This window comes from Poecile atricapillus, chromosome 5 (assembly GCF_030490865.1).
Source record: "Poecile atricapillus isolate bPoeAtr1 chromosome 5, bPoeAtr1.hap1, whole genome shotgun sequence".
In the NCBI taxonomy this organism is placed as follows: Eukaryota; Metazoa; Chordata; class Aves; order Passeriformes; family Paridae; genus Poecile; species Poecile atricapillus.
In genome coordinates, this window is record NC_081253.1 from 732,501 (window position 1) to 755,003 (window position 22,503).

General features: G+C 52.2%; 1 protein-coding gene across 3 annotated transcripts in view; it reads right to left on the reverse strand.

The window, feature by feature from the left end:
* Nucleotides 1-3,916: 3,916 nt before the first annotated feature.
* Nucleotides 3,917-22,503, reverse strand: part of GPD2 (glycerol-3-phosphate dehydrogenase 2) — a 51,253-nt gene continuing 32,666 nt past the window's right edge. For 2 of the 3 annotated variants that reach the window (XM_058839821.1, XM_058839822.1), the window contains exons 7-17: nt 19,907-20,071; nt 18,703-18,847; nt 14,502-14,695; nt 12,659-12,793; nt 12,252-12,427; nt 11,677-11,808; nt 11,167-11,325; nt 10,325-10,437; nt 10,166-10,244; nt 9,969-10,067; nt 3,917-6,581 (exon numbers count right to left, since the gene is read on the reverse strand). In XM_058839821.1, the coding sequence (XP_058695804.1) occupies nt 6,456-6,581; nt 9,969-10,067; nt 10,166-10,244; nt 10,325-10,437; nt 11,167-11,325; nt 11,677-11,808; nt 12,252-12,427; nt 12,659-12,793; nt 14,502-14,695; nt 18,703-18,847; nt 19,907-20,071 (1,523 nt within the window). In that variant the 3' untranslated portion in view covers nt 3,917-6,455. The remainder of the gene's footprint in view (nt 6,582-9,968; nt 10,068-10,165; nt 10,245-10,324; nt 10,438-11,166; nt 11,326-11,676; nt 11,809-12,251; nt 12,428-12,658; nt 12,794-14,501; nt 14,696-18,702; nt 18,848-19,906; nt 20,072-22,503) is intronic. The other variant, XR_009277743.1, reaches the window with a different exon arrangement.

Below are 22,503 nucleotides of genomic sequence, written 5' to 3' on the forward strand. Positions count from 1 at the left end.
TTGCTGATGCAATGAGTCACTAATCAGAACTGGCCACCCAGCTCAACCTCAAGTGGAAAATGCATATGTATTTCTAGGATTTCAAATATTATAGGGAAGGTGTTAAGTGTTCTGCCAGCTATAGGGTTCTAGATGAGGACTTTTGTTTTTTACATTCCTAAACCAGAAAAATCCTGAGCTTTCTGCAGTTCGGAAGATTTTGATGCAAGAGAGCAGAAATCTAAAGGAAGGTGGAAAAAAAATCTCAGTAAAATATCCCTGCTTACAGCTCCCTCCTTCCTACAACAGTTTAACTGGATAATCCCTTAACACCAAACCAAAATAACTTCAGTAGCAATAATCAGTTCTTAAATTCTTGTGAAAGCTTCCTTAGTTGTCCCATGTGCAATTTGAAAGATGAGACAGATTTTCAGCCAATTTGGGGAGAAACAAGCCCTATTCTGGGTTAGGTAGCCCTATCACCTGGCTACTCCAGGCTCCCACACTCCTCTTCCTCCCAGGAAATTACAAATTAGAGGAGTGCAGTGGGGGAGAGAAAAGCAGTAATTTATGAAAACACAGTACACCATAATTTTGCCATTTTTCTGCAATAAGGATGGCAAATGATTCATGGGGAAAAATGAAATATATTCCCCTGTCAGCTCAACAGATCCAAGATTTACAGCTCCTCGACTTGGACAGGAACAGCTCCGCTTGCATGGGAATGAATTGCAAATCAGTTAATTGGAGAGATGCAAAAATAATAAATTAATCTGTGCAAAATAAACGGAGCAACAATTTGGGAGAGCGAATGAAGGGCAGCGGAGCCCTGGGTTTGTTCTGGGGGGGACCTTGGCACTGGGGACAGCACCCCGACCCTGTCGGTTTTACAGATCCACTGAATTCCAGCTGCAGCAGCTGGACAAGCACATCTGGGGGTGGGGAGCCAGAGCCCAGTCTGCCTCTTCTGGCAAGTAAAGGCACAGGGGGAGGGTGTGATGTGCTCAGGTGATGAGCCCAGCTCACCTGGCAGGGTGGGATGTGTGACCCTCACATCCCTCAGGTGATGCTCAGCTCACCTGGGCAGTGTGGGATGTGTGACCCCAGCCCCTCACATCCCTCAGGTGATGTTCAGCTCACCTGGGCAGTGTGGGATGTGTGACCCCAGCCCCTCACATCCCTCAGGTGATGTTCAGCTCACCTGGGCACTGTGGGATGTGTGACCCTCACATCCCTCAGGTGATGCTCAGCTCACCTGGGCAGGGTGGGATGTGTGACCCTCACATCCCTCAGGTGATGCTCAGCTCACCTGGGCACTGTGGGATGTGTGACCCCAGCCCCTCACATCCCTCAGGTGATGCTCAGCTCACCTGGGCAGGGTGGGATGTGTGACCCTCACATCCCTCAGGTGATGTTCAGCTCACCTGGGCAGGGTGGGATGTGTGACCCCAGCCCCTCACATCCCTCAGGTGATGAGCCCAGCTCACCTGGGCACTGTGGGATGTGTGACCCTCACATCCCTCAGGTGATGTTCAGCTCACCTGGGCAGGGTGGGATGTGTGACCCTCACATCCCTCAGGTGATGTTCAGCTCATCTGGGCAGTGTGGGATGTGTGACCCCAGCTCCCACAGGTCCCGGTGGGCTGTGAGGGCTCAGCAGGGCAGAGGCAGCCCCAGGGATGGGCAGTGAAACACCGAAATGTGCCGGGTTTAGAGCCCCAGGGATGGGCAGTGAAACACCGAAATGTGCCGGGTTTAGAGCCCCGGGGATGGGCAGTGAAATACCGAAATGTGCCGGGTTTTACAGCCCCGGGGATGGGCAGTGAAATACCGAAATGTGCCGGGTTTAGAGCCCCAGGGATGGGCAGTGAAACACCGAAATGTGCCGGGTTTTGAGCCCCAGGGATGTGCAGTGAAATACCGAAATGTGCCGGGTTTAGAGCCCCAGGGATGGGCAGTGAAATACCGAAATGTGCCGGGTTTAGAGCCCGGGGATGGGCAGTGAAATACAGAAATGTGCCGGGTTTAGAGCCCCAGGGATGGGCAGTGAAATACCGAAATGTGCCGGGTTTAGAGCCCGGGGATGGGCAGTGAAATACAGAAATGTGCCGGGTTTAGAGCCCCAGGGATGGGCAGTGAAATACCGAAATGTGCCGGGTTTAGAGCCCCAGGGATGTGCAGTGAAATACCGAAATGTGCCGGGTTTTACAGCCCCGGGGCTGGGCAGGTGCCACGGGACGAGCCCGGCTCGGGCAGTGCTGGCTCCGGGCTCTGTGGGGACACTGAGGGGACACTGCAGGGACATTGAGGTGACATTGAGGGGCACAGAGCTGTCCGGGCAGCAGGACCCCTCGGGTGTCCCCAACACGTCCCCTGTGCCACAGGACACACCCAGCTGTGTCCCGGTGCTGAAATACAAACGCTGCTTTGCTATTCCCCATCTCCAACCAGGCTGTGACAGGGACAATAAATGGGAATTTCTGACCCTTCTGGGGTGATGCCAGAGGAAGGGACCGGCCCCAAAACCCCTTCCAGCAGCACAGCCAGGAGCTCCACACGAGGCAATTCTAGTGCTGCAAAATATTTGGGGTAAAGCTGATCACAGCAAACATTCTTTGCCTTGTCACTTACACACCGTGGATTAGGGGAAAATCCATAATCTCTGTAGTTCCCCTCTGCTCTGGGTCATTCCCACGTGGAGGCACTGCCTGTACTCAGCCCCTGTACACAGCTCCGTGGCAATGTCCCTGTCACCAGAGCAAATTCAGCCAGGAAATAATCTGGAGATTATGAAGATTGTGCTGCCATTGCTAACTGATTCCCCGGCAGGGGAGATGGATCTGTTCTGTCAGAACATTCATCACCACGGGACTCACCTGGCACAGAACATCATCCAAAGGTTTGGGAAATCTCTCCTGTTCACTGCTCCTGATCTGGGTCAGGATCAAACTGCTCTGTGTGGGGGCTGCTCCTGGCCAGCAAACCCAGCTGGGAAATGGATCTATCGGCCAGAGCTCCTGTGGCTGCTGGCACTGCAGCCTGAGAGAGCAGTGCAGGACTCACCTGTCACCTGTGCCACTGCAGGACTCACCTGTGGCACTGCAGAACTCACCTGTCACCTGTGCCACTGCAGGAGTCCTCACCTGTGCCACTGCAGGACTCACCTGTGACACTGCAGGACCCCTCAGCTCTCACCTGTGCCACTGCAGAACCCCTCAGCTGTCACCTGTGCCACTGCAGGACTCACCTGTGACACTGCAGGACCCCTCAGTTGTCACCTGTGGCACTGCAGAACCTCTCAGCTGTCACCTGTGACACTGCAGAACCCCTCAGCTGTCACCTGTGCCACTGAAGGACTCACCTGTGACACTGCAGGACCCCTCAGCTGTCACCTGTGCCATTGCAGGACCCCTCAGCTGTCACCTGTGCCATTGCAGGACTCACCTGTGACACTGCAGGACCCCTCAGCTCTCACCTGTGCCACTGCAGAACCCCTCAGCTGTCACCTGTGCCACTGCAGAACCCCTCAGCTGTCACCTGTGACACTGCAGAACCCCTCAGCTGTCACCTGTGCCACTGCAGGACCCCTCAGCTGTCACCTGTGACACTGCAGGACCCCTCAGCTGTCACCTGTGCCATTGCAGGACTCACCTGTGACACTGCAGGACCCCTCAGCTCTCACCTGTGACACTGCAGGACTCACCTGTGGCACTGCAGAACCTCTCAGCTCTCACCTGTGCCACTGCAGGACCCCTCAGCTCTCACCTGTGCCACTCACACCTCACTCCCCCTCCTGCACCGCACTCAGCCCTGAGATGAAGCCAGGCTTCACCACACACCCCCATCCCCTCCTCCTCCTCCTCCCCAAGGATCCCCTCCAGGGTGACCCCGAGGTATTTCTGCACCTGCCACAACAAACTGGCAGCCAAAGGAGCGTTTTTAACCAGATTTATTGATTCATGCTTTCAGTCCTTACTCAGTTAAAAACAAGGCACATTAAATACATCCTCTTATTGCTCAATAAACGCATGCGGCTCATTCCAGATATCAAAGGTAATAAATAATGGCAGGAAAACACCAAGACAGTTATAAAAATGACAACCCAGCCTCAAACACTGCATTGAACAGCCCAGGCTGCAACAGGAACCTGACAACAGAGCTAAGTGCCACGTGCAAACCTGCAGTGTGTCCATACAGGTATTTATACAGACACTGCATGGATCCCCCCTCCCCACACAGACAGGTTATTTCAAATACAAAATACCCACAGAAAATCCAGAAATCTTTCACTTCACCAAAAGAAAAGGAAAAAAAAAAAAAAAAATTAAAAAATGCAATAATCCCATTGCAGCTTTTCCATCCCAGATGAGCACAGCAAGACAGTGACATCATACATTCACATAAAAACCCCAGACAGCAAAGCCAACCCTCCTGCAGACAGAACGAGGGGGTAAAGAAACACCTGGGGCTTTTCCATGTGCAGATTCAGCTGCTGGGGGACACATGCAGCTGTCCCTGTCACTGCAGGCCTGGCTGTGCCATGCAGGAGGGGACACAGAGGAACTCCATGGCTGGGGACACACACAGCCAGGAGAACCCCACAGTCACATTCCAGATGCAGGGTTAGCAAAACAACAAAGTGCACACTTGGGGTACAGCACAGAAACCCTGCTTCCCACATTAATTCAGGTTATTATTTTAACGATGTCAGTTAGAGAGCAGTGGAGAATTTCTATTTAAACTGTACAAAAGCTGTTCAATAGTGAAAATACTTTTTCTTTACAAAAAACCTGTCCAATATTGGAAATATTTTTTCTTCACGTGGCCTAGAAAAGGTGTCATGACTTTTGCTTTTTTTTTTCCCTTGAACTTTTGTTACTAGTAGGATCCTGAACCCCTTCCCTTGCTCACTGAGCCAAAATTACTGTGTGTTACACATTCATTTCCCTCCATTCTGCAGGATATGTGAAATCTGTTACTGTGGGTTTGGAAACACAAACACTCCATCCTTCACCTGAACATTCTGGAACACAGCTCACAAGGAAAAGCCTACAGGAGCACAGGAACAAACCCCTCTGCTCATTAGAACACCCTTGTGGTGTCAGATGTGCCAACTCCCCTCCCTCAGCCCCTGCTCCAAGCACAAAGCCAGAACCTGAACAACATCTGCATCAAAAATCCAACTGAGCATGCAAAACCCATCTGAACCCTTTCAGGAACTCCTTTTAGGTGAACCTTGCCCTTTTCTTTTTTATCTACTGTTTGTCAACACCTGAATGTTTGATGCTGTTTTTAAGGGTTCTGTTTCTGTAGCCAAACACAGCATCTGCACTCACGGTGCTACATCCCACCACTCCATTTGTGTCTGGAACCATTCTCCCTGTTAAAATATCCAAGGAATCCTTGCTGTTCGCTCCTGCCCTGTTACTTTCCATCAGTGGGTGTGGTGATATCAGTTAAACACATCAAATTTTACTTCAGCAGGAATTCTGACCCCTGGGAAGGGAAACTTGGTTTGAGGTGGAAATTGCTCTACTCAGGGGATCCAGCAGATGCCAAATCCAGCAGTAAACCAGGTTTCCCTGCCTTGTTCTACACGGGGCAGAAATGTCCCAGCTGATCTCAGCCCAACCCAGCAGCAGGAGGACAACAGGCAGGTACAGCTGGACACAGCTCCAGTGAGGGCTCCATGTTTGTTTTTTTTGTTTAACCTGCTGAAAAACAGCCGTTTTCTCTAGAAAAGTTAGTAGGATGCAAGACACGCACCTTGTTTTTTTCACTGTGTTTGAGCATTTTTAATTAACATTTAAGACTGCTGTGCTACCAAAACCTGCCCCATCCTACAGAGCATCAGGGTTTGCCCCAAATGTGAAACACTTTTTAGCATAAAACACATTTTGCCTTTATTTCACTGCACAAAGCACCACCTGCAGACAATGCCATTTATTAGAGGCAGTTTATTTGTGTTAACAGGGAAGAAAGGAAGCTGTTCCAGCTTTCAGCTACAGAATTACCTCGGGTGATTAATCCAGGTGGTTTTTTCCAGCTGGAATTTCTGGGTGGCCCCATACTGGCACCACTGGACAAACAGGGCAAGCCTATCACCCGTAGAAGGCTCAGGACAGGTCTCCACCACCCCAACCCCAGGAAGTGCCGGGTTTGCTCCTTTGGGATGGTGTCTCCACTACAGCTTTCCCTCTCCTGCTCCTGGCTGAAGAGGCAGAAGCAGCTGTGAGATGTTGTGTTTGCAGAAGTCAGCGTGTTTAAGGGCAGGGCTCCCTCTGAGCACCGTGAACACAAACCGGGCCAGGAGCGCGTGCCCAAACCCCGCGCTGCCGAGGCCACGCTGCGACTGCGGCACCGGAGCGGGGAGGGAATCATTCACAACAACCACAAACGCACCAAAGTCTCTTGGGAGAGCTGCACTGAGCCAGCCAGGGGGATCAGGAGCCCTGGAATGTTCTGGCAGCCCGGGCTCAGAGCCCCCCTCCGCTGCGGTCCACCGGGATGGCCTGGCGGCGCCGCAGGTTCTCCTCGGCGCTCTTCATCAGCACGGCCAGCCTGCTCCCCGACACACGGCCCTTCTGGATGGCACTCATCAGCTGGGGACACGGGGACACGAGGGTCACTCACGGGCTGCCAGCCCTCCCTGCTGGGCCCAGAGCCACAGCACTGAACCCACACAGACAAAGTGCCAGAGCGCAGCCCAAAGCGCGGCCCCAGAGCCTCGCTCCAGCTCCCTCCCACACCCCACACCCCAGGAATAACACAGGCTGCTCCCCAGGAATAACACAGGCTGATCCCCAGGAATAACACAGGCTGATCCCCAGGAATAACACAGGCTGCTCCCCAGGAACACCTCAGGCTGATCCCCAGGAATAACACAGGCTGATCCCCAGGAATGACACAGGCTGATCCCCAGGAACACCTCAGGCTGATCCCCAGGAACACCTCAGGCTGATCCCCAGGAATGACACAGGCTGATCCCCAGGAATGACACAGGCTGATCCCCAGGAATAACCCAGGCTGCTCTGGACAGGTGTGGGTGGCAGGAAGAGTGCAAGTACCAAATATGACCCACTTGGAAGCAGTGCAGACAACACCAGTGTGGACAAACACCGTCACTGGGGTTTTTCCGTGACATTTCAGAATGTGGGATAACCCAGCGGATGCACAGGCTTTCTTTGGTTATTTGTAGTATCTGAAGGATGCAGCTCACTGAAGATTCAGGATATTTTCCCATTTAGGAAGGGATTGTTCCCTGTGAGGGTGGGCAGGCCCTGGCACAGGTGCCCAGAGCAGCCAGGTTGGAGCAGTCTGGGATAGTGGAAGGTGTCCCTGCCCCTGGCTTGAAGATGAGCTTTAGAGTCCCTCCCAACCCACACCATGCAGGGATTTCATGATTCCTGATCCACCACCGATTCCAGACCTGCCCTTTTCCACCCACATGCCTTTCTCTGGAGCCACTGTACTTGACTCCCACAATTCTTTCAAATCCAAATTCCTTTATAGACTTTTAAAACTAATTTGCTTTTAAGTCCTGGAAGCTGGACTCTGCTCTCTCCCAGTGAAAGCACACTAGTGCTAAGATTTTAGTTAATTCTCTTTTATCCCATGGATAAAGCCAGCATTAGAGCTGAAATTACCTGCAGCCTGCTCTGCAGAGAGTGCTGGGGAAGCAATCAGCACTTGCCAAATGCAATTTCTTACTCCCATTGACTGCAGGAACCCTTCAGATTCCTTCCCCCCCCAGGAAGAGCTGCTCATTACACCTGCAGCTGGACCTGTGCAAACGTGCAGTGTTCCCCTCCCAGCTGCAGAGCACAGGGAGAAGGCCAGGCCCGTGCACAGACAGGGATGTCCCAGCAGCAGAGGCACTGCCTCCTGCCCAGTGACGCCTGCCAGAGCTTGGGGCAATGTGCTTTAGAGGAATGGGATGGGCTTTCAGGTCCCTTCCTGCTCAGACCACTCTGGCATTCCATGATTCCCCCTGGTTTAACATGGGGTGCTTGCCTCTACATCCCAACACCGGTTCCCAAGGCTCCCTCTCCTTCCTGGAGCCCCAGTGCCAGCAGCTCCAGGGATCCAGGGATCCAGGTGTGCCCTGTGCCAGCTGTGCTCCCTGCCTGGGCATCCCTCCACGGGCACTGGGAGCACCAGGGGCGGCCAGGGCTCCAGGGCCAGCCCTGCTCTGCTCCCACCTGCAAAACCAGGCAGCCCCCAGCTACAACCTGCTCTATTTTCCAACACAAAGCTCCACAAATATTTGCCCAGGGCTTGCACAAGTTCTGCACTGAAACACAATTACCTGAAAGTTTTCAGAAAGCAAACACCCAAGTATTGGGCACTGACTTAACAGATCCATTAAAAAATTAAACAAACATCTAATGTATTTTGCTCCTTGCATGGCAACCCCAGTTCATTTCAGTGGCACCCTCCCTGCTCAGCACTGAGTGTTTCCCTGGAGCACAGGAGAGGGCTGAGCCCTGCAGTGCCATCACTGCTGCTCCACACCCAGGCTGCTCTGGGCCATGTGCAGGGGCCACACAGATTTACACAATCATGAAACTGCTCCTAAGCACTGCACTTTGCATTGCACAGGGTGATGTAGGGCTGGCAATCCCTGCTGAGGCTGGACAGCCCAGCAGAGAAACCCCAGAATGCCCCAAACCCCACACAACAACAATTACTGGTTGTTTCAACCTGGCCTAACCAAACTCCAGCTAACTCAGCCCTGCAGAAGGGGGAGAGAAACCAGAGAAAGGTTTCCAGTGGAGGTACAAGGGTGTCTCTTTCCAGCAGCCAGAACCCAGCTGGGCTGTTCTCTCCCATTTGAGCAGATCAGCACAAACTCCCAAAGCCATTGGTTCTCCTTCCCCCCGCTTTGTTTGGTTTGGTTTTTCCCCTTCCCCCAAGTTCACTGCAGCTCCTCAGCTCAATTGCTGTATTTTAGGCAAATAAATACTCCTTTTTGCTAATGCTGGACACAACCTGTGAAAATTTTCTGCATTTAGATTCAACAATGCTGCTCTTATCCCCAGCTCATCTCCAGAGAGACAATTACCATTTCCTTTGCCTTGATCTTGTTTGTTTAACTTGACACAGTGAAGAAAGGGCTGACATTGACCAAAATCCCCAGCATTAATTTCTCTCCTGTTTGGCATTCATCATTGCCACTGGGCAGGGGAGACACGGCAGGCTCTGAAATACCACCCCAAAAAAGGCTCCTCAAACACCAACCCAGCACGTGCAAAGGGAGCACCCTTGGGTTTGCCTGAAAGCCCCCCAAAAAGCAGATGCATGTCATTTTCTTCAGAGACTGGGACCATTTAGCCAGCCCAGGAGTTAAAATGGGCTATAGGGCCTGGATGAGCTCTAACTACAAGCTCATTCTTTATAGTATTCAGTTTATTATTTAGTTTTTCAGTTTATTATTATAGTTATATTACTATTTGTTATTTAGTTGTTTATTATACAGTTTCTTAGCTTACTCATTTTTATAACAACCCTTAACAGCTGCAGATAATGCCAGATAACACACCTTCCAATGGACACCTGCATCATTTTAAATATATTTAAACAGCATTTCTGGGCTTAAAATGCCAAATTCAGGTCTGGACTGGGGCATACTTTGTAAATTGAATCCATTCTTTGAGTCTGACTGGGAAAAACCCCCTGAATTTCCAAGCTGCTTGAGGATGGCTCTGTGAGCCCCTTGTACCAACACCACAGGTAACACTGCCCTGGTCTCCAACTCAGCCCTTATTCCTTTTAAGTTTTAAGCCTGTTTTTCCCTTCTCCTAATCCATATCTCACAGCAAAAGATGAGTAAGTTTTCTGGTGATTTTTAGCTAATGCTTTAAAATCACCACATTATTTGGTGCGTTGGCCGGGAAACAAAATTTGCTAATCTAAATTACTACAACTCCCTGGCAGTGTCTTTGCCTTTTAAAAACCCAGCCTTTCCTGGCAGCAAGCGGAGCACGTACCTGCAGGAACTCGTTGAGCTCCACCTGCCCGTTTTTGTTGAGATCCACCTCGTTGAGGATCTCGTGGAGGGTGTTCTCGTCCATCTGCACGCTGATGCTCTGCACGGGACAAGCACAGCAGGAGGGGGCTCAGCAGCCTGGGCCTCTCCTGCTTCCCACAGCTGCTCCCAGAGGGGTGAGGAGCACAGGGCACTCACCTCCAGCACACGCTGCACGTCCAGGGTGGTGATGAAGCCCTTCTTGTCCTTGTCAAACATGCGGAAGCGCTTCTTGTACCTGCGAGGGAGGGCTGGCGCGTCAGGGCTGCCGTGGGGCTGCAGGGACAGCAGCACGGCCAGCTCTCCTGCCCCACTCACCTCTCGATGTCTGAAGGCACTAGAGAGATCTCAGACCTGTCTGTCAACTGATCTGTTTTCACTTTGTAGCCCATTTCATAGTACAGAAATGTTTTGGCCGTTTCAAGCTCTTCCTACAATGAAAACACAAAACCTGGGTACTGAGCAATAGCAAATTCTTACACAACTATTAATTTTTTATACTTTATTATTAGGTTCTTCCACTTAACCAGTACTTTTCTGAGGTCCCAAAGTTAACCAAATGGCAGCTGAAAAGTATCAAAAAGTTAAACTTTGGCACTTTTTACTCTTGGAAAAAGGTATCCAGGCTTGTAAGGATTTCTAATTTCTCTGTAAATGCTTCCAGGAACATCCACACCTTCAGTCACACACAGTCTGTCTGCCCCTTTCAGGAAGAAATGGCCTTTTCAGACCATCCTACAACATGTCATTTGTTATCTTAGCATGATGATTCACTCAGCTGTCTAAAATCAGAAAAAAATCAGGGAGCTCAACACCAGGCAGGTTCTTTGTGGTTACAGGAGCTTCCTTTGCTCAGGCAGATCTGTTGAAAAGTGTCAGTAAAGCAAAACAACTGACAGGAATAGGACAGCAATGCCAAGCCTGCTTGCATTTCTAAGGCTGAGGAGCACCAGGACAGAGATTTCTCCCTTCCCCTTCACCCCCTGGCCGATCCCAACCCATTTCACAGCCATCTGATAAAGTCTTTAGAACGAAATGCACCAAGTGACTCATTCTGGGAATAAAACATCACCTGTAGCTCTCTATTCAACCAACTCTCCTTAACACAGAAACTCCTCAAGCAAAACAAAGCAGCTGCAGCTGAAAAGGGCCCTTTGTACCTTCTTCTTCTGCTCACACCAGTTGAGCTCCTTGCCCATGATGTCCACGATCCTGGGCAGGGCCTCGTGGGCAGCCTGCACGTTGAGGAAGGCCAGGCGGGTGCGCCGGGAGATGATGTCCACGGCGGTGCGGGCGTACTCCTTAACCCCGTACACCACCTGCAAGGGGAGTGCAGATCTAACACCTGACACCTGCACAGGCCAGGGCTACCACCCCAGGCCCTGGCAACAGGGCTGGGAAAGCTCCCTTTTCCTTGGAACTTTTTACAGACTCCACCTGGGATCAAATGTTTGTATGCAAAGTAAAAAATAGGCGCTATATAAACCTTTAATTATGCATAAATATATTAGTATGTGTATATAGCGATGCATAAAGTGTGCTCCAGGTACGGGCACAGAAAATATCTTGGCCTCCCCAAAGGAAAGGGCTCAAGGAGATGTTTCACAGAGCCACCGACCTGCTCGTCCCTAGGACAGAGTCACAGCAGGTGACATGGCTTTCCCACATACCTCAGCTTCAATGTAGGGGAATTCTGACACCAGCCGTTTCCCAACAATGGGCCACCTCTTCCCTGTCACCTGGGCTATTTTGGCCACCTCAAAAGCCTTGTCCCCGTAGGTGGAAGCCAGGTGCTGAGCCACCTGTGGAGAGGAAAACAAATCCAGCACGCTTTGAAAGCACAAGAAAGACACATTTTCCTTGAGCACTCCCTCATTCCCAGTACCAAAGAGGCTGCCAGGGGTGCTGGAGTGGGACAGCGTGGGAGGAGAGCTGGGGCTGGCCCAGCACTGGCCCGCTGTGTGTGTGCCACAGGCTGCCAGCCCAGCTCCCCTGCCACACCCTGAGCACGGCTGAGGCACAGCGGCTCCAGGGACTGCGGCAAGTCAGAGCGCTTTTAAGCAGGAAACAGCCAAGATTAGGAGGAAGGAAAAAGGGGAAGATGATGAAGAATTACGAACTTTATTTCAGACAGAACTATCTCTGTCCCAGCTGTGATGGGGCTCACCAGACCTTAGTCCAAGTTATGTCGGTGTTTGATTTAGGGGAAAGCCAAACCCCTCCAGCACAGGAGGCCAGGACTCACCTCGCTCTCAAGTCCATAGTCTTGGACCAGTCTGATGTAGAGCGTGGGGCTCCAGTCCTGAGCCCCCTCCAGCTGCAGCCCCATGGTGACACAGGAGCCTGCCTTCAGGCTGTGCTCCCGGATGGCTGTGTCGATGGTGTCCCGGGCCATGGCTCGGTACGTTGTCCACTTCCCACCTGGGGGAACACAGCTCACCTCGTTATTTGGGGAAAGCAGGAACAATACAAGCTGCTAGATGCTACAGACATATCTGTGTATTCCATACAGCATGTGATGGTGCCAGCCCCGCTGCCACTGACAGAGCAGCTTCTGCTTAGAGGAGCTGAACAACTACCATGGGACGAGATTTCCACACAGAATCCCCAGGGCAGCCCAGCAAAGCCGTGGCTTTAAGGAACTCCCAGTACCTGCAATGGTGATGAGGCCGCTGTCGCTGACGGTCACAACGTGGTTCCGGGAGATGGACTGGGTGTCCTTGGAGTCGGGGTTGGTGACCAGGGGCCGGATGCCACTCCAGGCTGCCAGCACATCTCCTCTTCTCACTGTGCAGAGCCACACTGAGCCCAGGGGTGCCCAGGTCCCACTGCTCCACACCCTGCTCGGCCCTGAGTGAGCCCAGAGCTGGGGAGAGCCCCCAGAGGCAGGGGATAAGCTGGGCTATGGAACCCCAGAATCACTGATGCTGGAAAAGCCCTCCCAGGACACCCAGTCCAACTTGTACCAATGGCCACCTTGTCACCAGCCCAGAGCACTGAGTGCCATGTCCAGGTGTTCCCTGGGCAGCTCCAGGGATGGGGACTCCAAACCTCCCTGGGCAGCTCCAGCCTGACCCCCTTTCCATGAAAATTCTTCCCAATGAACCTGAACAGTCCTTACATTACGTTTTATAAACCAAAATAAAGGTTGTTACATGAGTGCAACGTTTTCTTTCAAATCTTCCAGACTTTTCCTCTAGCCTGAAGGTTATTATTCCAAGATTTCCTCTTGACAAGTCATCTTTATCCACAGCCTTCACCCTAAGTGCAGTTACCAATTTGCTTTGTACGGAAGTCTTTGGAACATGTTTTTAATACAACTTTCAAATGACCGATAATTGAAAAATCACTAAAAGGGTGTAAAAAACATCCCCCAAAGAACACTGAATAGATTTCCAAAATCAATGGTGCTCTGCCAGCATGTTTAACCTGCCAAAATGAAGTGTTAATCACAGACACAAGATCCTGTATTAGGTTTATAAACTAATGAAACTGCAGAAAGCAGCACGCGTGACGCTGTAATTAAGCAGCTGGAAGGTGTCCAAGCCTGTGGAAGTTGATAACCCTGGCACTGGCTCTGGCAGCAGAGGCAGGGCTGCCGAGCCTTGATATGGGCAGTGCTGCTGTTATTTCAGCTCCAGCCATCTATAAACAGTAACTGCACAGGAAAACCAGCACAGGCCCAGCTGGGCTGAGCCACAGGGACTGAGCACTTCTGGATGTGCTGCTGGAAAATGCATGGGAAACCACAGAATGGACTGGCTTGGGACTGACCTTACAGCTCATCCCATCCCATCCCATGGGCAGGGACACCTCCCACTGTCCCAGGCTGCTCCCAGCCCCAGTGTCCAACCCAGCCTGGGACACTGCCAGAGATCCAGGGGCAGCCCCAGCTGCTCTGGGCACCTGTGCCAGGGAACAATTCCTTCCCAATGTCCTATCTAATCTCTGTCCTATTCACATTCCCATCTCCCTCCCTCGTCCCCTGCACTTCCAACACCAACTGCTGCTCCAGACACTCAACAGGAGCTTCCCTGGACACTTTCAGAACTTCATACAACATGCAGACATCAGTTCTCCGGGGAACAAGGACTCGAGCATTTCCCATCTCCAGACAGCAGGTTGTCCTAAACCTAAGTATGCTACAATGTTCCTGCCTGAGTGCTTTCAGACTTCATGCTGCAGCAGAAACACAGCAGTCCGAATGCTTTCCCAGAATAATAGAAATAACCCAAACCCTCAGTCTGGAGGGAAGATGGCTGTCCAAGGCAGTGGTGGGGTCACCCTCCCTGGAGGTGCCCCAAAAACAAGCGGATGTGGCACTGGAGATGTGTTGGTGGTGCTGGCTGATGGCTGCACTGGATGATCAGGAACAGCACCACTGTACAGCTCATGGTGACACTGCAGCTCACAACAGCCACAGCTGTCACACAAAACCTTCAGGCAGCAGCAGCAGCTCCCCAGCCCCTCCCAGGAAGGGCTCCCCCGGGATTACCTTCCACGTCGGCGCCCAGGTAGTTGCGCACTTCGCTCAGGATGAAGTTGATGTCCTCCTCCGTGGGGATGGGGTGGGAGGTGACATCCGTGGGGCTGTCCGTGGTCCCTGCGATCGTCATCTTCTCCCAGGGCAGGAAGAAGATCACCCTGCCATCGCTGGTGGCCGGGTCCAGCAGCCCCATGTTGTCAGGGCTGGAAGAGAGGAGGGGTCTGGCTCAGAGCAGGAACCTGGTGGCACCTGGGGTCTGTCCCTGCACCCCCAGTGCCCAGGCAAGGACTGGGACACACCAGCTGTTCTCAGGAAAAGGAGTTAATGAATGAACAAATAACACATTTCACATGTGCCCAAGACAGATTTAAACAGATGTCCCAGAAGTTTGGGAATAAGGCCCGTGGATCATTTTATGACCCAAATCGCAGTGACTCCTCCAGTCTGCCTCTGCAATAAAGGTGGAGCAGGAGGGGTGAGGGGTGGTGACTGAGAGGAAAAGGACAACAAAGAAGAGAAATGAAGACATTTAAGGAATATCCTTCCACTAAGCCTGAGTTTGTCACCACCTGCCACTTCAGCAGGAAGGAACACCCACAGGCTCCTGAGGGATTTGGAGCAAGGAACGTGCTCTGAGTGCTTCCAGCTCTGTGGCCCTGGATGGGAAATGTGCTTTGAGGAAAAAAAGGCAAAAGAGACACTCGGTGGATGCTCCTACTCAGGCATATTTCATTCTACAACACAGTGATTTAGTACAAGGACAAAAAACTGTAGTGCTTTGGGTAGGAGATTTTAATCAATCTATCAGGTTTTTCTGGTGTAATGTAAGAAAGATATCCACAGGTACAAACCCACTACCTCCTCATGGCTTATTCAAAAGCTCTGCTTGTATTTCAGAAAACAACAGGCTTTTATAAACACTTCAAGGTAAACAGCTTTTATGTGGGAAAACATTGAGCTCCCCCTTTTTTTTGATCATTTTTACTTCAAGGACTGATGCTGACTCTCATGTAAGGTGCTGCAAGTCCCTTTACAAACACGTGCAGTCAGGTCAGGGCTCTTCAGGCTGTGCCCCTGCTCCTGAGCTACAGGGGCACATGGAAGGAGGGCAGGGGATGCAGATTTAGGTGGCTCTTAGAGACCTCAGAGGGGAACTATTCAATGGGCTCAAATCCTAAGGCAGCATCTGAAGGCAAAGACCTGCTTGGGTGGGATTTACCTATTCAAGCTGAATCGCTGAATATTGCATTTTTAGGAAGTCTGAAGTGATTACTGAAGGGAAGTTGGCAATATCTGGCAAGGCTGGGAGAGAGGCTGAGAATTTCATAGCTAGCATGTATATTAGACCCATTTTAGCTGATATTTATAGACAGCTTAGGCATACGGTGGCAGAGGTACAATCTAATAGGGGAAGTCAACACAGGTTTGGGAAAGGTAAATCACCTCAGACAAATGATTACTTTTTAAAATGAAAAAGCTGTTGATTTAGAGACAGAGGAAATCAGAGGTTCAATATACAGTACCAGAATTCAGAAACTTTATAGACATTTTCTTCAAAGTATGAATTTTTTTTATGTGATTTCATAAAAATTGTTAAAAACAAGAAAGAGAACCAAGCAAATACTTCAAACTAAGTTTCCCCGCAGCACCTCTGGACTGAAGTGTTTCAGATTGCACAGCAAGTGCAGAGAAAGGCTGAAACAGTTTTCCATATGCCAATTATTTACTGAATCACTGATACCAGCTATCCTGGGAAGCTCTCTCTCCATGCCCTTTGCCATGCTTGCTCCAGCTTATTTAAATAACTAAAGAACCACCCAAACAAATGCAAAATAAGGTGTTTTGCATCAGAAAGAAGCATCTTGACACCCAAATACTGGCCTTCCTGAGGCCTCAGGAGTCATGCTGCTGCACACCAGGAATAACTCTGAAATAACCTGGTTTTAGGAGGCGGAATTCCTACAATTCCACCATGGATGGGAGAAGGAGGCAGGAGCCATGTAGCCGTGGTGAGAGTTCTCTTTAAGGATGGCTAAAATGGGCAAATTCAGGACTGGCAGCTCTGCCATGAAGCACAAAGCAATGCCTTACAGGGAAATGTAGAGGTAAAAGGTCTGGGAGCTCCATGGAAGGTCTTGGATCCATGGAAGATCCCCAGCTGAAGAAGCATTTGACCAAAGCACCACCAAGGCAGTTAAAGAACGATAAAATGTGACCTTCCATAGAGAAGAAGTAAGGTGCAACAGGCAAGTTTACCTGGCATGTGGAATGCAGAGCAGAGAGGAAAATTCCAGAAAGACAGAAACATCAGAAATTAGTCAGAAGGGAGAGGAAAAATCCTTGCCTTCTCAGACACATTCCAGGCAGGAAGCCTAATTAATGAGGGGAGGAATTCTGGGACTATTAGTGAAGGACATCAATGAGTAAGAAACCCATGGGGAACAAATGCATTAGGTTAACATTAGTTTTACAAAATCTTGACTATATTTATAACTAAAACCCTCTAGATGTTTAAAAAAAAAAAATCATTTGTGTGACTACAGGCCAAAATCCTGTAACACATTCACAGGCCACACGTGGACACGGTGAAATGCCAACCTTCCTGTGCTGAGCAGTGTTCCTTGGCATCAGGAGAAGGAAGGCCTGATACAACCAAGATTAAATCCCACGAGTGTTTTCTATTTAGCAGACAGTTCCTTGCTTTCAGCTATCCCACTCCAAGGAAATTCAGTGCAGTTTTATCTGATCAGCTGTGCTGTGGAGGCAGTGTGTGGGCAGATACTATTTTCCAAGGAAAGTAATGCCCACATGCTGACATACACTGGGGAACATGGAGAACAAGAATTCTCCACATTTCCAATTAAAATTATTGGGTTATTACAGAATAAATAAATCAGAGCTCTCAAGAGTATCCAGCCATCTTCTACTTTGAATTTACCAAGTGAGTCCAGGTTTTAAAGCTTTCCATGTTTTTGTGTAGGGCCATAAAGCTAATCACACACATCCTTCTCCTGGCATATGAGGAAACTGGGATTACAGCCCATTTCTCCACATTTTTAGTACTTTGAAGCAGCTATTAGGTCATTTTACCATTTTTCATGGAGAAAGATACAAAAATGAAAAAAAAACCCACAAAAAACCAGAAGAGAATGGAGGGGTGATTTTACACCAGGCCAAAAATGCCTCAATTTTTCAGTGTGTGGTGGTGTCCTGTTGGGACAGCTGTGGCACAAACACCCCACTGTGCATTGCAAGACTGAATTCCCATTCTGAGCAGGGCTGTGGAAGGCATTACTGCAAGGGCACTGTATCAACACAACTGGGCTAAGTCCATAAAGGGGAATTTCCATTAGGATGCTAATGACTTCAGGAACCAAAGGTAATATTTGAGTTCCGACTGACAAGGCTGGCTCGGGAGAAGGGGATTTGGCTTTGCACAGCAAACAGGGAGAGGAGCAGGAGGCTGCAGGGAGCAGAGTGCCACGGGAACTCTCCTGGAACAAGGAGGGCACGTCCTGTCCACCAAACCCCCACGGGAGGGTGGGTGCGCTTGGGGCCACTGCAAGTGTGGTTGAGTTACTCTGAGCTATTTCTACTGCCTGTGGTAGTAATTATTATTACTGATTACCATGCCCATTCGATCACTTTGTGCTTCTGCACTGCTGTTTTCTCTGAGCACAGCCACATCCTGGCAGAGTCACTGCACAGGGGGTTTCATATGTAAAGGCAGGCAGCAGAACAAGATCGTCTTTAAACTCCCTTCCAAACCAGAGCACTCTGTGATTCCATGATTTAACAGGACAAGAGATTCTGTATGAAGGTGCAACCTCTCTGGAAGGTTTTACATGCTCCTTGTTTTCCTGAGGGGGTGACCGAGCAGCAGCACACCCAGCTCAAAGGCATCACTGAAACAGGTGCTTCAAAAGCCTGGGGATGTGCTGCCTAAACGCCTTCTGCTTCAGCAGGAGCCCTGCCTTGGGGAACTCTAACTAAAAACTACATGGCTTCAGTCTGTTCTGAATAGATGAAATTGTTCTTCTCACCGGCACAGCGCCAGGATCCTCTTTAAAAAACGCAAACAAAAATCAGAATCAAACTGTGCGCTCCGAGCTGCTGTAAAGGCAGCGGCGCGTCTCTCCCGGCTGATTTATTCAGCAGCAGCAGAGATTACAAATGGTGTTACACGGGCAGCAGGCTCCCTGTGCCTCACCTGTAATAACCAGGCATCACGATATGCACGCCTGCACTGGGCTGACAGATGTTGGGCACCTCCTGATCATCCATTTTGCGGACCGAGTCTGTGAAAGGTCCCGTGGCGTTGATAACACACTTGGCTCTGACATCAAACTCCTTCCCTGTGAAAGAAAACAGTATCAATCACAGACACCATTTGTTTCCTGCTCACTGATGCTCTTTGTTATTCATCCCTCTATGAACCCAACCTACTGTAAAGGGTACCCTGCGTGTCTGAACACAACAGCTGGGATGCGTTCTAAAAATTAACTAAGTGTTCACCCAACACCAGATTTGAGAGAAAATGTTTTAGAGTGGAATTCCAGCTTATCTGTAAGGGCAGAAGAGAGGCAGGCAGGGTGGAAGCTGCTCAGCTGAAATCGGCCTCTCAAGAAGAGAGATTTCAGTCTCAGCCCGCAGACTCGGTAAATGGGATTACTCCTGTACAGCACGGAGCCTTTTACTATGTCATCTTTGCTTGACAGAAGGGCTGGGATGGAAAGCTCAGGCTGGCCTGCCAAAACACTGGGGTTTGAGTGAGAAATGTGACAGAAGTGGAAGCTGAGTGACACTAATGGCACGGCCTGGGAAGATGGCTCCTGTGCCGGTTCAGAGCTGTTTGCTGATGGCAGTGGCCCCGCTCCTCCCTGCTGTGTTATCCCAGGGTGTCCCTGTAGAGCACCCCACACTCACCTGTGAGCATGTTCCTGTGCAGCACCCCACACTCACCTGTGAGCACACCCCACACACCCCACACTCACCCGTGATCACATCCCTGCAGCGCACCCCACACACCCCACACTCACCTGTGAGCACACCCCACACTCACCTGTGAGCATGTCCCTGTGCAGCACCCCACATTCACCTGTGAGCACACCCCACACTCACCCGTGATCACATCCCTGCAGCGCACCCCACAGACCCCACACTCACCCGTGAGCACACCCCACACTCACCCGTGATCACATCCCTGCAGCGCACCCCACAGACCCCACACTCACCTGTGATCACATCCCTGCAGCGCACCCCACAGACCCCACACTCACCCGTGATCACATCCCTGCAGCGCACCCCACACACCCCACACTCACCCGTGATCACATCCCTGCAGCGCACCCCACAGACCCCACACTCACCTGTGATCACATCCCTGCAGCGCACCCCACAGACCCCACACTCACCCGTGATCACATCCCTGCAGCGCACCCCACAGACGCGCTGTCGCCCGCTGGCCGTGTCGGTGCTCTTGAGCAGGTGTCGCACCTCGGCGTAGTTGGCGGTGGTGGCTCCGTAGCGGGCGGCGGTCAGGGCGATGGCCAGGTTCATCCTGGCGTCGTTGTGCTGTCCTGCGGGGAAGGGCAGCCGTCACCCGCAGCACTGGGGGAGCTGGGGCAGCGTGTCAGGCCGCATCTGTCACAGCCGGCCCTGTCACATCGCGTGGGGCCGCCGGCTCCTCACTGCGGGCTCCTGGGGCCGCGTGGGCAGCGCCCCACGGAGCTCTGCTGCCCCACGGAGCTCTGCAGCCCCATTGAGCTCTGCAGCCCCACGGAGCTCTGCTGCCCCACGGAGCTCTGCTGCCCCACGGAGCTCTGCTGCCCCACGGAGCTCTGCAGCCCCACAGGGCTCTGCTGCCCCACGGAGCTCTGCTGCCCCACGGAGCTCTGCAGCCCCATTGAGCTCTGCTGCCCCACGGAGCTCTGCTGCCCCACGGAGCTGTGCTGCCCCACGGAGCTCTGCTGCCCCACGGAGCTCTGCAGCCCCATTGAGCTCTGCTGCCCCACGGAGCTCTGCAGCCCCACGGAGCTCTGCTGCCCCACAGAGCTCTGCAGCCCCATTGAGCTCTGCTGCCCCACGGAGCTCTGCTGCCCCACAGGGCTCTGCTGCCCCACGGAGCTCTGCAGCCCCACGGAGCTCTGCAGCCCCACAGGGCTCTGCTGCCCCACGGAGCTCTGCTGCCCCAGGGAGCTCTGCTGCCCCACGGAGCTCTGCAGCCCCACGGAGCTCTGCTGCCCCACGGAGCTCTGCTGCCCCACGGAGCTCCGCAGTCCCACGGAGCTCTGCTGCCTCACGGAGCTCTGCTGCCCCATTGAGCTCTGCGGCCCCACGGAGCTCTGCTGCTCCACGGAGCTCTGCTGCCCCACGGAGCTCTGCTGCTCCACGGAGCTCTGCTGCCCCATTGAGCTCTGCTGCCCCACGGAGCTCTGCTGCCCCACGGAGCTCTGCAGCCCCATTGAGCTCTGCTGCCCCACGGAGCTCTGCAGCCCCATTGAGCTCTGCAGCCCCACGGAGCTCTGCTGCCCCACGGAGCTGTGCTGCCCCACGGAGCTCTGCTGCCCCACGGAGCTCTGCAGCCCCATTGAGCTCTGCTGCCCCACGGAGCTCTGCAGCCCCACGGAGCTCTGCTGCCCCACAGAGCTCTGCAGCCCCATTGAGCTCTGCTGCCCCACGGAGCTCTGCTGCCCCACAGGGATCTGCTGCCCCACGGAGCTCTGCAGCCCCACGGAGCTCTGCTGCCCCACAGGGATCTGCTGCCCCACGGAGCTCTGCAGCCCCACGGAGCTCTGCAGCCCCACAGGGCTCTGCTGCCCCACGGAGCTCTGCTGCCCCAGGGAGCTCTGCTGCCCCACGGAGCTCTGCAGCCCCACGGAGCTCTGCTGCCCCACGGAGCTCTGCTGCCCCACGGAGCTCCGCAGTCCCACGGAGCTCTGCTGCCTCACGGAGCTCTGCTGCCCCAGGGAGCTCTGCTGCCCCACGGAGCTCTGCTGCCCCACGGAGCTCTGCAGCCCCACGGAGCTCTGCTGCCCCACGGAGCTCTGCAGCCCCACGGAGCTCTGCTGCCCCATTGAGCTCTGCTGCCCCATTGAGCTCTGCAGCCCCATTGAGCTCTGCTGCCCCACGGAGCTCTGCTGCTCCACGGAGCTCTGCTGCCCCTCAGGGCTCTGCTGCCCCACGGAGCTCTGCTGCCCCACAGGGCTCTGCAGCCCCACAGGGCTCTGCTGCCCCACAGGGCTCTGCTGCCCCACGGAGCTCTGCAGCCCCACAGGGCTCTGCTGCCCCACAGGGCTCTGCTGCCCCACGGAGCTCTGCAGCCCCATTGAGCTCTGCTGCCCCATGGAGCTCTGCAGCCTCACGGAGTTCTGCTGCCCCACAGGGCTCTGCTGCCCCACACACACCTCGAGCCCCTGGCTGAGGCTCTGCACCCCAGGACCGAGCAGCACACGAACCATCTCTCCCTTTTCCTGTACAGTCCCGCAGGAACTCGGTACCCACATCCGAGATTGTGACAATCCAGCCGGTATTGCCGATTATCAGACAGCGAGTCTGATTACCGAGTGAACACACGACACTCGGCGTCCAAAACATCCTTTTAGAGACCGTGCCAAATTTAACTGGGGTGTTTTCTGTAAATTTCTTTGAACTTCCCAACATACAATATAAAAGCACCCAAAAAAGAGAAATAAGTGGACAAAAATTAATGAAGGATTCTTAACATACATCATTAAAGATTTATTACTGAAATTCCCTCGTTAAAGAAAACCAAGAGAGAGGTGAAGGGACTGCGAGGGGAAGATGATTAATTACTCTGAAATACTGGCTTCACCTGAGACTTTTCCTATTTATTATTGCACTGGAGTTGGAGGCCTGGATGCTGGCTGGAAAGAATTACTATACATTGAAGGGGCCAGGCTCTGTGTGTCCTGAATAATTAATTTCCGAGCAGGCTAAACTTCCTGAGGTACAGCTCACTTCCCCACCTGTTTGGACCACTCCTATCACA